The sequence below is a fragment of the Chelonia mydas genome, chromosome 1, assembly GCF_015237465.2.
Source record: "Chelonia mydas isolate rCheMyd1 chromosome 1, rCheMyd1.pri.v2, whole genome shotgun sequence".
In the NCBI taxonomy this organism is placed as follows: Eukaryota; Metazoa; Chordata; order Testudines; family Cheloniidae; genus Chelonia; species Chelonia mydas.
The window spans coordinates 224,656,178-224,668,819 of NC_057849.1; the positions used below are offsets into that span (position 1 = coordinate 224,656,178).

Genomic DNA, 12,642 nt, shown 5'->3' on the forward strand with positions numbered 1-12,642 from the left:
CAACTGATCATGGGGGATGGGGTGGTAGCTCAGGCCCTTGACCTATGCATCAAAACTAATGTTTCAACATTGATGGTTGTGAAGTTGAGGTTTGGGCAGTTGTCAGTCTTGGTTTCTGCAGCAGTTGTCTCTTCCACTGGGGGTTTCTAGTGTCTCTGGGGTGGAGGGAACTGAGCAGGCTAGGATCTTTGTGATGTCTGAGATTTACTGTATTTCCTTTTCTGTACAGGTGTATAGATCCCCAGAGAACACAAAGTGGCTCTGGAATCTTTTAGTGTGTGGAGGGATTCATCTGTTTTTCCGCAAAGAGTTTGAATCCTTTAAATGGAAGGTCCTCCACAGTCATTTTGGACCTCTCTTGGGAGGCTAGAAAGGTGAAGCCACAAAGCTCTCCTCATTACCACTGCTGTAGATATGGAGCTGGCAGCCATCTCAGCCACGTCTAATGGGGTCTATAATGATGATCTTGCTAGAAGCTGATGCTCAGCAATGATGGCTTGGTATGGCTCTCTCTGATCATTTGGGAGATATTCAGTAGACACACTGAGTTTCAAATAATTGATATGATTGCTAATTATCAGGCCCTTGTGGTGAAATACAATCCTAAATTGTAGGGTTACTGATGAGTACAATTTCCTGCCAGATAAGTCCAGTCTTTCCAGTCCTTGTCATTTGGTGTTGATTTAGTGTGGTGCCATGTTCATTTACAGCATCTACCACAAGAGAATTTGGGTGTGGGTGGGAAAATAGAGTCCACATCTTTAGAGGGGACATAATATTTTTTTTAATCAGCCCTTTTACATGTGGGCAGTGTTGTGGCTGGTGTTTGCCAGATGGTTTTGGCTGGGTCTAGTAGGGCCTTGTTGATAGGAAGGGCAATATCAGCTAATGACTCCTTCCCTTTCTGAGGGGGATCTGAAGTGAGTCCACTATCCTCTTGGTGAGTTCCTGAAAATGTTTGACATAGTCTACCATGGTTGGTGGTGGAGGTATAATGGCTTCATCTGGAGAGAATGAGGAGATGTTTGTTGCTGGAGGAATCTCCTTGTCCAGTCTGCTTCCTGGTCCTCAAAAGTTCCTGTTCCAAAAAAAGATCTGGGGGTCTAGAAAGGGAAGCTGAGGAAGATTGTCTCACATCAGGATAGAGGAAAACTCTCGAGATCCTAGAGAACTGGTATCTATAGGTTGCCCATGGGACCCAGTACAGTCACTGGGGTGGTGAGAAGTGGATAGGCCTTGTCTGTCATATTGATACTGTGGCTCTGTGACCATTTCTAGGTGACTGGTCTCTTGACATTACCCAGCGGACCTTTGCACTGAGCCTGAATATATATCAGTCATCCTCCTCTTCTTCACTAGATAGAGGTGGAGCAGACTAGGAGGCTGATGGTGAGTGTCTTAGTACCGTGGGGAATTCAGGGGATAAAGACGTAATCGGTACTCCGGTGACGCCAGTACCAACTAATGGGGATTCAGATGTTTCTGAAACCAATAGGTCTTTGGAGAAATGGAATTCCTGTGATACCGTGGTAGCAATCAGTATCATTAAAGTCTGCAGAGAGGGGACCATCGTTGTCAATGGAATCAACAGTACCGGTAGTCTTCTGCGGTTTGATGAGTGGCTAGAAGAAGGTGCTCTAGTCTTTTGGTACTGAGGCTCTCCTCGACTCCAGCAGTGACATTTTAGAGGAGCTAGTGTGCTCCCTACCACTCCTATCCTCTGACGGTATGGACGTCCCTGTGCCCTTCAGATCTTTAGGCTTACTGGCAGTTCCAGCACCTGAGGAGCCTACAGCTTCATGGGTATACAGTCACAGTTTGGTCAATACCAAGGTGGACGATTTTGTCAGGGATCTTTTTTTCCTGGTCAACTCTTTAGTCTGGGGACTTGAAGCTCTCTTTTTTGAGGTTTTCTGAGAATCACCAGATTTCCTCTTTGAAGCCACCTGAGTGTGATGTCGTGAGGGCACCGATGGGTGTGCTGGGAACTGTTGTTCTGTGGCAGTCCAAGGGAACTTTCCATCATGAGGAATCCGAGTTTCAGTTGACTGTTTTTTCTTGCCCTGGATTTTAATTTCAGGCAGAAAGTACACTTCTGTGGTACCTGACACTCTCTGAGGCAGTGAATGCAGTGTGAATGGCTCTTACTGACTGGAATAGCTTCTGTGCAGGACAGAGAGTGTTTAAACCCAGGGGAACCGGCCATGCCTCTTTTCGGGTTTCGCTTCCCAAAGGGGAAGAGATGACAAAAATCAGTTATGGACAGGAAGACAACTTTTCAAACCCCCATCCCCCCCAAAAAAAATTTAAAGGAAAAAGGACAGTATTAATCTAACGTAAACTCTACTAGCTATAGTATATACTGGAAGTACAGTTCAGAAATAAATTGTCACTTGGACTCTGCTAATGCTTCATTTCAGACGAAAAGTGGTTGAGAAGGAACTCTGGGTGGCTCACCTGTGCAGCGCTAGATAGCCTTGAGACAGAGCACAAGACAGGGAGAGCGCATATGCAGGCCAACTGGGCACTGCTATCTAAAATCTCCAATCTGAAGCACAGGAATGTGGATACATCTACAGCACCCATATGAACATTACTCGAAGAAGAACCAATCTTTCAAAATGAAAAGTTCCATCTTCAAGCAGAGAACATGCAAAGAATTCAATCCTAAAATAAGATGTGCACGTTTACAAAATATTGGAAAAATGCTGAAGCCACAAGACCTGTGTGCTGGAAAATGTAATCTCAAAATAAACTGAACGAGTACCATAATGAAGAGCCTAGACTAGGATGAGTATTTTTGTTTATATACAATCTATATTTAAAATTATATTTATCTTATTTATAAAACATTCTCTTACTGATCAATTCACTAGAGAGCATAAAATCATACAGCTTTGGGAATCAATTATCCTGCAGTCTTCAGCTAAGATGTCCATAGCTCCACCTAGAGCTTCTATGGAGCAAATAGCCAAAATTTGTTTTAGCTCTTCATTCAAGGAAAAATGTAAAGGATGACCCCAACACCACCAGAAGGAAATAGGACACAAGCATTATGAAAACCCAAAAGTTGTCAGTTTGACTCCAGAAAACTAGAGCCAAAAGTATTTTTATACAATATACAAAAGATAGGATTCAAATGTAACCCATCATCTTTAGTTCCAAGTTTGCCTATAGGAAACTGCAGTACAGAAAACTGTTTCAGATTATTGTAGCTGATTTATGGATAGGTTTTCAGTAGTTGTCACAAGTTATTTTAGAAAACAATTATAGAATCAGGTGGCCAGAATCATGATTTTAACATTACTTCGAAAACACTATAAACACCATAATAGCTACATAAAAAAAAAAAAAAAAATGGAAAATTCCCTTTGCTATGGTGGGCAATCCATAAGTATTTTAAAGTAACATTTCTCAGTGTGCTCAGTTTGATTTTAAGTAGATTAGCAATGTGTTTTATACATAACAAAAAAAAAAATAGCATAGTTTGAAAGTCATTTAAATCTCTTCCCTTAAGATCTAAACACTATCTGATCCATCTTTCAATAATGAGAGTTGCAACTGAAGCAGTCACATCTGAATGGTTACTTTCACTGAATTTTATTCCTCTAAGTTGTGGAATTTAGGAAAAATGAGACATTCAAAATTAAAATGAAAACACTTTATCAGCAGGATTTCATAAGCTTGGCATGCTATACCATGTTTCAGTCTTCCATTCCCATTCATTTTTTCCAGAAAGCCTCTAACTTCTACATAATCTATTGCCAAATATGAATTAGTTTCCAAATGTCACATTTGGAGATCAAACTGAGTATATGACTTGCCCTTCCCACTTGTTTAAAGTCTTTGTAAGAAACCCAACAGAGAACAGAGTTTTTTGAAACTTACTTTTATTGTTACAATGAAAAACCGTCACTTAAAGTTTGGACCACCACTTTAGCTTAAACAAATAATTAATAACTTTGGAATTTCATTTACAAATAAATGTTATTTTATTTACAAATAAAAGTATTAGTCAACTTACCAAATGCAGGCTGTGCTTCAGGAGCAGTCTTTACACTAGTGAAAGAGGGAGTATTAGAAATACCACTGCTTCCATTTGACAGCCCTCCTAAAGGCTTCATTTCTGTACCATTACCAAATCCAGTGAAGCCACCACCTCCTTTTCCAGAAGGTAAAACAAAACCTTTAAACCCTTTAAAAGCTCCTCCATTGTCAGACTGAAATAAAATAAAATAAATACAACCAGTTATATACGCACCTTACCCGCAAAAATGTTTTCATCTACTTAGTACTAATCAAGCACTACTGCAAAACAGTTCCAACAAAACAAAAAAAAAAATTGTGAATGGTACCGAATCCCTTAAAACAAAAAACAAACACAAACAAACAAACATACTAGTGTTTGTCATTTACAACATTTGACAAACAATCATTTTCTAACCACTCTATTTACAGAAATCAGACATCAATTTCCTTCCAGTTCATACATGCTTTGTTTTCAACAAATATTTAGAATTACTGTGCCTTGGCTCAGGCAACTGACCATATGAGTACAAAGGTACATAACTAAACTTAGCAGAATTCTATTTTTTTAATTTCAACAGATCTGTTTTTTTAAAGCATTTTTTAAATCTATTTAAATCTTCACAGTTGTCGGAAATTGGGGGAAAGGGAGGTCAGACAATTAATGACAGACGCTGATTCAAAAACTTAAAGCTCTATAACTATTAAAACTAAAATTGCCAATATCATGTCAAAATATACAAAATAAATATCCTTAAATCAAACTGTTTTCAAGCAACATTTTCCTTACTTTGACTATCTGTAAATTTTGAGTATTATTGACAAATACTTTTGCGTTGGTGCACACGTATGGTGAAAGACGTTTATTGACATTTACCAATAAAAACCTAATCCTTCCAAGCCTATATATACACACCTCACCTTGAGAGGATCAGAAGAGCTCATACAACTAACTAAATCATCAGAATAGGAAGACAAATTTGAGAACAAAATCTTCAGGATTAGTAATGAATGAGTAGGAAAATGCCCTATTTTAAGAAGTACATGTTGTACAGTATGTGGAAGTCAGGCAGGAAGACATGATGTTAGTAATTAAACATTGTACTAGCATTGCTGATAAACACAATTTGATCTACTCCCACAGCAAGAATGTATCTTGCATTAAAGAACCATTAATAACCTGCTTTGCTGAACACATGGAAACCTAGAACTACATAATTTCAGATAAAAACATAGAAAAATTTATTTCCCACACATATACCTTCTGCCTGTTTCCAGAAAAGGTCTCCAGAATTTTTTAACATTGGCAAAATTCAGCGTTTTCCCCCCTAACCTCATCCTCATAAATGGCTGAAATTTCAGCCCAATGGTTAAAAGTTTAACGACATTATAGCAATTGAAAATAGAGTATTTCAGGAAATGTCTGGTAACCTTAATAATAGGCAAGTTTATCAGCCCTCCTCTAACACTAAGTTATTAAAATCTCCAAAATGTTCCCATTGTTGGAAAACTGAAGCTATTCAAATGCTTGGTTTCTTTTGTCTTTAGAAATGCTAGTTAGTTGTCTATAGTGCAAATTCAAAATGTTTTAAAGAACTTTCATCCTTTTCTGACCATGGCATTTGTACTGTCTATATCCCATTCCACCCTTACCATTGCTATGTGGACAGTTACTGAAAATACCTTCTGCAGCAAACATAGATTCCTGTATTTGAACAGTGTCCACTATAGTACCTTTTAAAAAAGCATGCTATACAAGTTAAATTACAGGGGAAATGTACAATACATAATCATGAATAGAGCACAGGTGGCACATTTTTCAGTATTAAAGATTGAGAGTGTAACCATATTAGTCTTAAATGTTAGTTACCTCAAACCCAACATTTCGGCGCTTTGCTTTCTTAATAGCTCTGTTCTTCAGGACTTCTTCACTAGCCACTGAGAAAGTTCCCACCTGTAGGAAAAGTACAAACTGTGCAATGCCTGGTGAGGGTCTGAACATGCAGGGTCAAAATACCCTGGAAAGAAACCTACTAGTGGTATTAGTCTTCTGCGTACCAGCAGTTGTAAAAACGTAAGAATGGCCATACTGGGTCAGACCAATGGTCCATCTAGCCCAGTATCGTGTCTTCTAACAGTAGCAAATGCCACGTGTTTTAGAGGGAAAAAACAGAACAGGCAATCATTGAATGACTTGTTTCCTGTTGTTCACTCCCAGCTACATTGCCAAACTCCCAGAGGTCAAAGCTTCACAAACAAGAAGTGGAGAATAAAATGATAAAGAAAAAGGAAGAAAGTGTGTTTTTAATAGTGGAAAAGGAACATTGATTTTATGAGCATTCATCTTATGAATGACTAGTAATATGAACAATTTTTCTGCTGTGCAAGTCATCTTTCTGCTGCCAAATGTGACTTCAATCCTTCAGCTGACATTCAAGCAATTGTACAGGTTTGAAGAGCCTGAGTGATTTGGCAGCAAAGAGATGCAGTTCCCTAAAATAGAGGAATACATTTCTCAGAAAGAAAAGAATCAGGCATGCTGTATAACATTTGTCATCACTCATTATGTACCATATCACTGAACAATTAACTGATGTACCAGGCCTGCTGTAATTCTGAGATGTTCAATTTTATAAACTCCTCAATCCCCAAGTACTTCATAAAATAGAGATTCTACCATAAATAAAACTATTGTAAAATGATGCTATCTGTTACAGTGCAGACCAATTTGGGAACAGTGCTTTAACACTTTTCCAGTATGAAGGGAAAGTAAGCTGAAAAAGCCAGATATGTTGTTTGACAGGACTAGGCTGTCAGATACTTGGGAGGTTAGCTGGAAGTTTGAAACTAACGTCACATCCATCTCTCTCATATCATTCATTTTACTTCCCTTCCTCACAAATCCAGTTTGATTTCATTTTTATTGTGGCAAATGAATGACTTCAGAAATTCAGCTCTTTGAGAACAAAGGTTACACAATATTGATGCTGGAGAAGTTAATCCCAAATCATTAGCAACTGCCTGCACTACTACTCTTGTGACCTTCATTTTGGCCTTGGCCTCTTAGATATAGATTGTGCGGGCCATAAGTCATCACCAATTTTCTGCAAGCTGTTGCATTTATAAGGCAAAACCTGACCACCACCACCACCACAGAATAAATGGAGGACTTTAATACAATCTGTTTAAAAAATGTATTGGTAACTTTAGATTCCTCTCATTTTCTATTGGCCTAAGTTTTCACATTTTGAGTACTGCATAAGCTGGTATAACTTGTTTACAAATGATGCAAAAGTGCAGGTCTTAACATATTCTGACACTAAATACTGATTCTTGTATCTCGGTGGAATGTGCTGTTTGACTGGTAGCTAACTGCTCCTACACTGACAGTGAGGAACTAAGCAAAGTGTTCCAAGTTAAATAACAAGAAACAATAATTCTGAAGTTGACCCATATAGAAGCTAAGTGTGATTCGAACAGAAGTTCTGTACTTGGCTTTATCTATGAAGCCTCAGTAATGGCATAGCAGCCCACTCAGTGACTTCTATCTGTATCTCAAGCAGTCAAAGCAACGGTCCCTACCAAACTTGGATAAGTACTGTAAAAGCTCTTCTACTCCACATGCATCTTAAGAGCTCAAAACCCTTAAGCATTCTAACAAATTCACAAGTCTGGGTTCCCATTATAAATTTAACATCCTCTACTCTGTGCAAAAGGACTTGGGCTTCTGAGGAGGCTAGTTCCCTTCCTGTAATTCTAGCGACATAGCTAGAGGGGTGATCAGATTAAGGTCCCAGGATTTCTTAAAGTACACCTCTACCCGATATAACAGTCCTCGGGAGACAAAAAAATCTCACCGTGTTATAGGTGAGACCGCGTTATATCGAACTTGCTTTGGCCCCCCGTTCCTTGTTCCCTGACCACCCCCTCCAGAGACCCCAACCCCCCTGCTCCCTGACTGCTCCAACCCCTATCCACACCCCTCGCCCCCTGACAGGCACTCACCAGCAGTGGCGGAAAGCAAAGCAACATGGCCCTAGCCCGCTCCACTCCACCACCTCCCTGCCACGGCACTCCGTTTCCTGCCGCCGATGAGTGCGGGAAGGTTGGGGAAAGGATGCCCCCCGTACTCACCTGCAGCTGGAAGCGGAGCAACGCGGCCCCAGTCCGCTCTGCTTTCCTTGCCCTGGCCCCAGCCGTGTTGCTGGGGAGAGGGTTGGGGAAAGGTCCCGCACTCACCTGCGGCGGGAAGCGGAGCGCTGCGGCTGGGAGCTGGTGGAGTAGAGCAGGCTGGGGCCGGGTTGCTCCACTTCTTGCCGCCAGTGAGTGCGGGGAGGTTGGGGAAAGGATGCCCCCCGTACTCACCTGCGGCCAGAAGCGGAGTGACGCGGCCCCAGCCCGCTCTGCTTTCTTTGCCCTGGCCCCAGCTGTGTCAAGGGGGGGTTGGGGAAAGGTCCCGCACTCACCTGCGGCAGGAAGCAGAACGCCGCGGCTGGGAGATGGCGGAGTGGAGTGGGCTGGGCTGCTCTGCTTCCACAGCTGCCGGTGAGTGTAGGGGGGATTCCTTCCCCCAGGTGACACAGCTGGGGCTGGGGAAGCGGAGCAGGCTGCTCCTGCCCCCCCGCTAATCCCCCGGGCCACTCTGGGACTGCAGGGCCCCCAGAAGTGCCCCCCCGCAGCTCCTGCCTCCCAGACCCTGGGGGGGGGCACGGGGGAGCCCCTGACCGCCTCCGAGATCCTCTGCCCCTTATCCAACCCCTTGGCCCCGGCCCGGCACCCTTAACATGCTCTCAGAGCAGCGTGTCGGAGGTTTACCACGTTGTATGCGAACCCGCATTATATCGGGTCGCGTTATATCGGGGTAGAGGTGTATTTTCTTCAGCCTACATGGCACACAGACGACCAAAATTCAGCCTTTTTTTGGTGCAATCTATCAACTCCAGGAGGCCTTGTTCCTTTTATCATGACTGAATACAGTCTTCTCCAAGACCAAAAGGAAAGTGAAATAGCTAGTGAACCCCATAACCTACATATATCAGTCCTATTTGAACAAGTGTAATGCAGGAACTAATCACTGTATAATACTATTAAAAAGTAGCCCCTGAAAAGGAATTAAATCAGGACAGGTGAACTATTATTTTGTCTTCTGCCCTAAAGAAGCTAGAAAAAAGAAGAGTTTGTTACCCCAACATGAATTCCTTTTAAACTGTAAATTAATAAGCCATTTGAACTGTTCATTTTCTTTTTCAACAAGTTACAGCAAACAATTAACTTCATTGCTTGATACATCTTGGAGACTGTGATAGGATATATACCCCATTCTGGCACTGAAAGGGTTAAATGTGGGTCTGCAAGACCAATTAACTGACCTGGCTGCACCTGGAAGCTGGGCCATCCCCAATTAAAGATAAATGCCAGGGCTGAGAGAGCTGGGTGGTTAGTACAAAGAGAGGAAGCTTGGGGTAGAAGGTGGCAGCTGCAGTCACTGGGGGGAGTCAACAAAGAAGTCCAGGGGGAGAATTGGCCTTGGGATCCTCTCAAGTAAAGCCGTCTGACAGGAGAGAGACAGAGAATACTAGGGTGTGGAGCAGGCTCCAATGGTGAGGAATCCTGACAAAAGGGCAGGATCTGGAATTCCAGGGAGTGTACTCTTTGAGGTGTTCAGTGAAGAAATAGAGCAAGGGGAATATAAAAGAAACATGAAAGGTCAAGTCCATGGAGCATGAATTTGGTTTAAGTTTATACTTCTGGTTGGGGATTTACTGGAGGATTCCAGGGAAGAGCCCTAAGAGTCCTGGCCCTGACAGAAGTGTGAACTAAGTGAGAGACCAGCTGACAGGTTACAGTATAAGCAGGACAGCAGCAGCAAGGAATCAAAAGGAACAGATTTTGCCTGCTAGTTACAGGATCTGTGAACTGGAACCGAATGTAGTGGGAGGGCCTGGATTCCCCTAACAACTACTGTGGAAGGTGGTGTGAGGCCCCCCCCCGAGAAAGGCATAAGCACAACTAAGAGCCCTGAGAGAAGGACATGAGGACCACGGGACCCACAGTTGGGAGCTGAAGACCCTTTTGTAAGGACACTGGACTGCTATTTGTTGTACTCATACCCCAGAAGAAGTGGGACTAAAATATGACATGGCTGGAGGGCCAAGCCACAAGAAGAGAGACCATGGAAGGGCTGCAGCAGCTGTTGGCAGGGAGCATTAGACGAGGAAAGAACTGCTATGTGTGGCTGCAAAAGGACACACCAGTGGTGAGTCAAACCTTCTACAGGGGCCTTTTATTACTCAATAATTTTTCCAACTTGAACTTTATTTTCTTGAGCTTTATCCAGTTTTACAGAATTAGTGTACCTCTTTCACACATACTTGTTCTATACCTCAGGGGAAAGACCTCACTGTTGGCTTTGTCACAGGCATTTTATTATCTTGCTAGGAAATGCAAAAAAATCCTTTACCTCCTCAGTTTCATCCTCCTGATCCCAATTTCTGTCAGTCAACTCCTTCTCTGCAATTCTCTTTGCCATTTTTTCACACCTGTGTAAGAATTTCAGTAATCAGCAATTTGTATTAAGTGTCAAAGTGATTTTAAAAGGAACCAAAAGTTAGTTAGTTACAAATTGAAGATCAATAAAAACAATGGGGAAATTTGAAGTTTTATCCAAAGTCATGTAAAATTGGAAATGCACACTGGTGCCTCAACTTACAGCATGTCACATCACAGAAGATGAACGATAGTTACTATTTGACACTGTTTAATCAATATTACTATGACCATGCTGCTTTATAAATCACGTTCTTATATATGAAAAAGCAGTTTCATTGCATCTAAAATACATACTGTAGAAGACCTGCAGAATTTTAGGCCAAATGTAAAAATTACTGACAAGTCAACATAAACATGTTGCCTTTTTGAAACCAAATTACGGAACCATTATTTATGAAGTTGGGGAAACTTGCACTTTGGTTCAAACACCAAACTGTTGTATAGGGCAGCATGACACTTCGAGTGACTTCTGAAACACACTGGGAGGGGGAAATTAGCTGTTCATATTTGTCACTCTAATGATCACTTTACTGGTCATCTCTGCAATATAAGAACCTTGTAATGTTTGCCAGGCATCGAATAACTGAAAGCTTCTGCACTCCAATTTAGCACAAAATGTTCTGAAAATGTATAAATCAAGGCTATAAATTTAACTATTTTGCCCATGTCATAAATATAAAGGGAACGCTAACCATCTTTAAATCCCTCCTGGCCAAAGGAAAAACCCTTTCACCTGTAAAGGGTTAAGAAGCTAAAGATGTCTCCTCATTGGTCATTTTGGTCAGGTGCCAGTGAGGTTAAGATACTTTCAAAGCTGGGGGAGGTGGGGGGGGAGAAACAAAGGGTTCTCTCTGTCTGTGTGTTGTTTTTGCCGGGACCAGAGCAGAAATGCAGGTCAGAACTCCTGTAAAGAGTTAATAAGCAATCTAGTTAGAGATGCGTTAGAGTCTGTTTTGTTTAAATGGCTGATAAAATAAGTTGTGCTGAATGGAATGTGTATTCCTGTTTTTGTGCCTTTTGTAATTTAAGGTTTAGCCTAGAGGGATTCTCTATGTTTTTTGAATCTGATTACCCTGTAAGGTATTTACCATCCTGATTTTACAGAGGTGATTCTTTTACTTTTTCTTGAATTAAAATTCTTCTTTTAAGAACCTGATTGCTTTTTCATTGTTCTTAAGATCCAAGGTTTTGGGTCTGTGCTCACCTATGCAAATTGGTGAGGATTTTTATCAAGCCTTCCCCAGGAAAGGGGGTGTAGGGCTTGGGGGGATTTTGGGGGAGAAAGATGTTTCCAAGTGGGCTCTTTCCCGGTTATATTTGTTAGACGCTTGGTGGTGGCAGCAATAAAGTCCAGGGACAAAAGGTAAAATAGTTTGTACCTTGGATAAGTTTTAACCTAAGCTGGTAAAAATAAGCTTAGGGGGTTTTTCATGCAGGTCCCCTCAAGTTCAGAGTGGGGAAGGAACCTTGACAGCCCATATGGTATCTTGACAAAAATGTTTATAGATTTAACCGCAAACTCAAAACAAAATTCTCTAGAAATATATACAAGAATTTTTTATACAGAAAAGAGGTTTGTGGTGTCTCCCCCCACCAGTATTAGAGATAGGAGTCATTTTTACAATATCATACGACCCCAACAATGGAACCACAAGTGCAGAAGATACTTTTAATATATTAAAACCAATTATTTCCTTTTGTAAACAATCAAGTGCTTAAGTTACTAAGAAGCTTTAAAATAAAAAAGTAAAAAGCTCCAGCACCATTACAACACAGTTCAATGAACTCTGATTCTAAGAAAATAAGAATGGCCATACTGGGTCAGACCAAAGGTCCACCAAACCCAGTATCCTGTCCTCTGACAGTGGCCAATGGCAGGTGTCCCAAGGGAACGAAAAGACAGGTTATCATCAAGTGATCCATGCCCTGTCACCCAATCCCAGCTTCGGGCAAACAGAAGCTAGGGACACCATTCCTGCCCATCCTGGCTAATAGCCATTGATGGACCTATCTTCCATGAATCTATTTAGCTCCCTTTTGAACACGGTTATTGTATTGGCCTTCACA

General features: G+C 41.5%; 1 protein-coding gene across 2 annotated transcripts in view; it reads right to left on the bottom strand.

The window, feature by feature from the left end:
• Window positions 1–12,642, bottom strand: part of NUP50 (nucleoporin 50) — a 38,534-nt gene that overhangs the window by 17,714 nt on the left and 8,178 nt on the right. For both annotated transcript variants that reach the window (XM_037914530.2, XM_037914524.2), the window contains exons 2-4: window positions 10,487–10,565; window positions 5,897–5,980; window positions 4,025–4,220 (exon numbers count right to left, since the gene is read on the bottom strand). In XM_037914530.2, the coding sequence (XP_037770458.1) occupies window positions 4,025–4,220; window positions 5,897–5,980; window positions 10,487–10,555 (349 nt within the window). In that variant the 5' untranslated portion in view covers window positions 10,556–10,565. The remainder of the gene's footprint in view (window positions 1–4,024; window positions 4,221–5,896; window positions 5,981–10,486; window positions 10,566–12,642) is intronic.